The sequence below is a fragment of the Protobothrops mucrosquamatus genome, unplaced genomic scaffold (genome assembly GCF_001527695.2).
Source record: "Protobothrops mucrosquamatus isolate PMUCROS unplaced genomic scaffold, P.Mucros_1.0 scaffold94, whole genome shotgun sequence".
Taxonomy (NCBI): domain Eukaryota; kingdom Metazoa; phylum Chordata; class Lepidosauria; order Squamata; family Viperidae; genus Protobothrops; species Protobothrops mucrosquamatus.
This window is the reverse complement of record NW_015386469.1, coordinates 320419-322310: the sequence shown is the minus strand read 5'-3', so window position 1 is coordinate 322310 and position 1892 is coordinate 320419. Positions and strand designations below refer to the sequence as shown.

At 53.0% G+C, this 1892-nt stretch overlaps 1 protein-coding gene across 1 annotated transcript in view; it reads left to right on the top strand.

Annotated features, from left to right (window-relative positions):
- Nucleotides 1–1493: 1493 nt before the first annotated feature.
- PPP1R12B (protein phosphatase 1 regulatory subunit 12B) overlaps nt 1494–1892 on the top strand; it is a 112446-nt gene continuing 112047 nt past the window's right edge. Inside the window, exon 1 of the mRNA XM_015812518.1 lies at nt 1494–1769. Within this exon, the coding sequence (XP_015668004.1) occupies nt 1494–1769 (276 nt within the window). The remainder of the gene's footprint in view (nt 1770–1892) is intronic.

The window sequence follows — 1892 nt, the reverse complement described above, 5'->3', positions numbered from 1 at the left end:
TTATATTGTAATTATGCTTACATGCCATGCCCCCGTCTGCAGCTGCCCCGCCAGCACTGCTGCCCCGCAGTGTAGAGTGGGCCCCGCGGCTCCCAAAGCACCAGCTGCGACGGCTCCGGCCCCGGGGGCAGCCTGCCATCAACACACCCCGCCTGCAGCCGCCCCGCCAGCACCACCACCCACCCTGCGCAGCCCTGTGTAGAGCAGGCCCCGCGGCTCCCACAGCATGGGAGCAGCCACCACCGTCCCTCATACCCTCGCCCGCAGCAGCCCTGCTGCCCCTGCCTCTTGCGCCCGCAGCCATTATTGCCCTAGCAGGGCCAAAGATCAAGAGAAAGTTACCGTGGCATCACTGCTCCAGTCTCCTCCAGGTATCTTCGGGACTAACTAGGAGATGGTGTAGTTGGGTAGCAGGGAGGGGTGCAAAGTTCCTGCCAATTCGCCTTCGCTGCAGACAACTTACATGTGCAAAGTTTGTCGGCCGGGTGTTTTGGCGTGCTCAGCAGCAATTCCTATTGGCTTTCGAAAGCCAATAGTGGGAGTAGCACAGTTCATGCAAAATTTGAAAAAAAAAACATCAAAAAAAGGTGCCAGAACGCCGTTCTGAGCGTTCTATGAGAAAAAAAAAATCCTGCAGATAAGTCTTCAAATATCGAAAAGGAGGACATGTAGGAGGACACTTTTCGAGGGAGGACAGAATTCACAAAAGGAGAACTGTCCTCCCTAAAGGAGGACGGATGGTCACCTTATATTAAGAGGTCAGGTGTGGTGTAACCTCAATCAAGTTATATATTATTTGCCAGATATTAAAAGTATTTACAAAAATTTAAATCAATGTCACTCTTCTCATTATTTTTATTGCTACAAATGTGTATTTTTAAATGACCAACATATTTCTGTTAATATCAAATGAGTTTACTTTAATATGCTTATTTTTGTGATTCAATAAATGCATATTCCACAAATGCATCAATTTTAATTTTTAATATGTTAAACATTAGTGATTATAATGCACACAACGCTCTTTTGGAGTTCTCAAGGTTTTTAAAAGTGAGAAGGGTGCTGAGAGCAAAAAAGTTTAAGAAACACTGCCTTAAGGTATGCAAGAATTACCCACCTGCTGCTGGGGAAAATGTTCAAACGTGCTTATTGAAAGCGGTAAATAATCACAATAACTTGTTTTTCGCGTCAGCAAAACGGTTGGCTTATGACACTTCTCTCTTAATTCCGACTCCAGGGAGAGAAGACATCCTTGGAAGACCAATCTTCCTCCCTGGGACGCCCACTCAACGAAGTCCCTTCGAACTACTTTTCCCATGATCCTTTAAGCTGAACTCTGCGCTCGCGCCACAGTAACTCCGGGGAGGGGGCGGGGGAGTTGGGAAGATGGCGGTCGGGCTGTCGCGCTCTCCAGCGGGCTGAGGCAGTCAGCGCGCTCCTAGCGCTCCTGAGACCGACGGGGAGGGTCGGCTGTCATTGCCGCTATCGCCACCATGTCGGAGCCGGGCCACCTGGGGATAAAGCGGGCCGAATCGGCGAGGCTGCGTCGGGCGGAGCAGCTGAAGCGCTGGAAAGGCTCCTTGACCGAACTGGAGCCGGTGACTCCCGCCCGGAGCCGGCACCGCGGTGGGGGCCGTGTGCGCTTCGAGGACGGCGCCGTCTTTCTGGCCGCCTGCTCCAGCGGAGACACCGAGGAGGTGAAGCGCCTGCTGGCCCGCGGAGCCCGCCTTAACACGGCCAACGTAGACGGGCTGACAGCGCTACATCAGGTACCCCAGGGCGGAGCACCTGCACCCAACACCTCGACGCCCCAAATCTGCCGGGGATGGAGAGGGCGAGAGCGCGGCTGTATGCAAGTGGTCGCTTTTCTCCCCTCTTCGTCATCCCTGGAC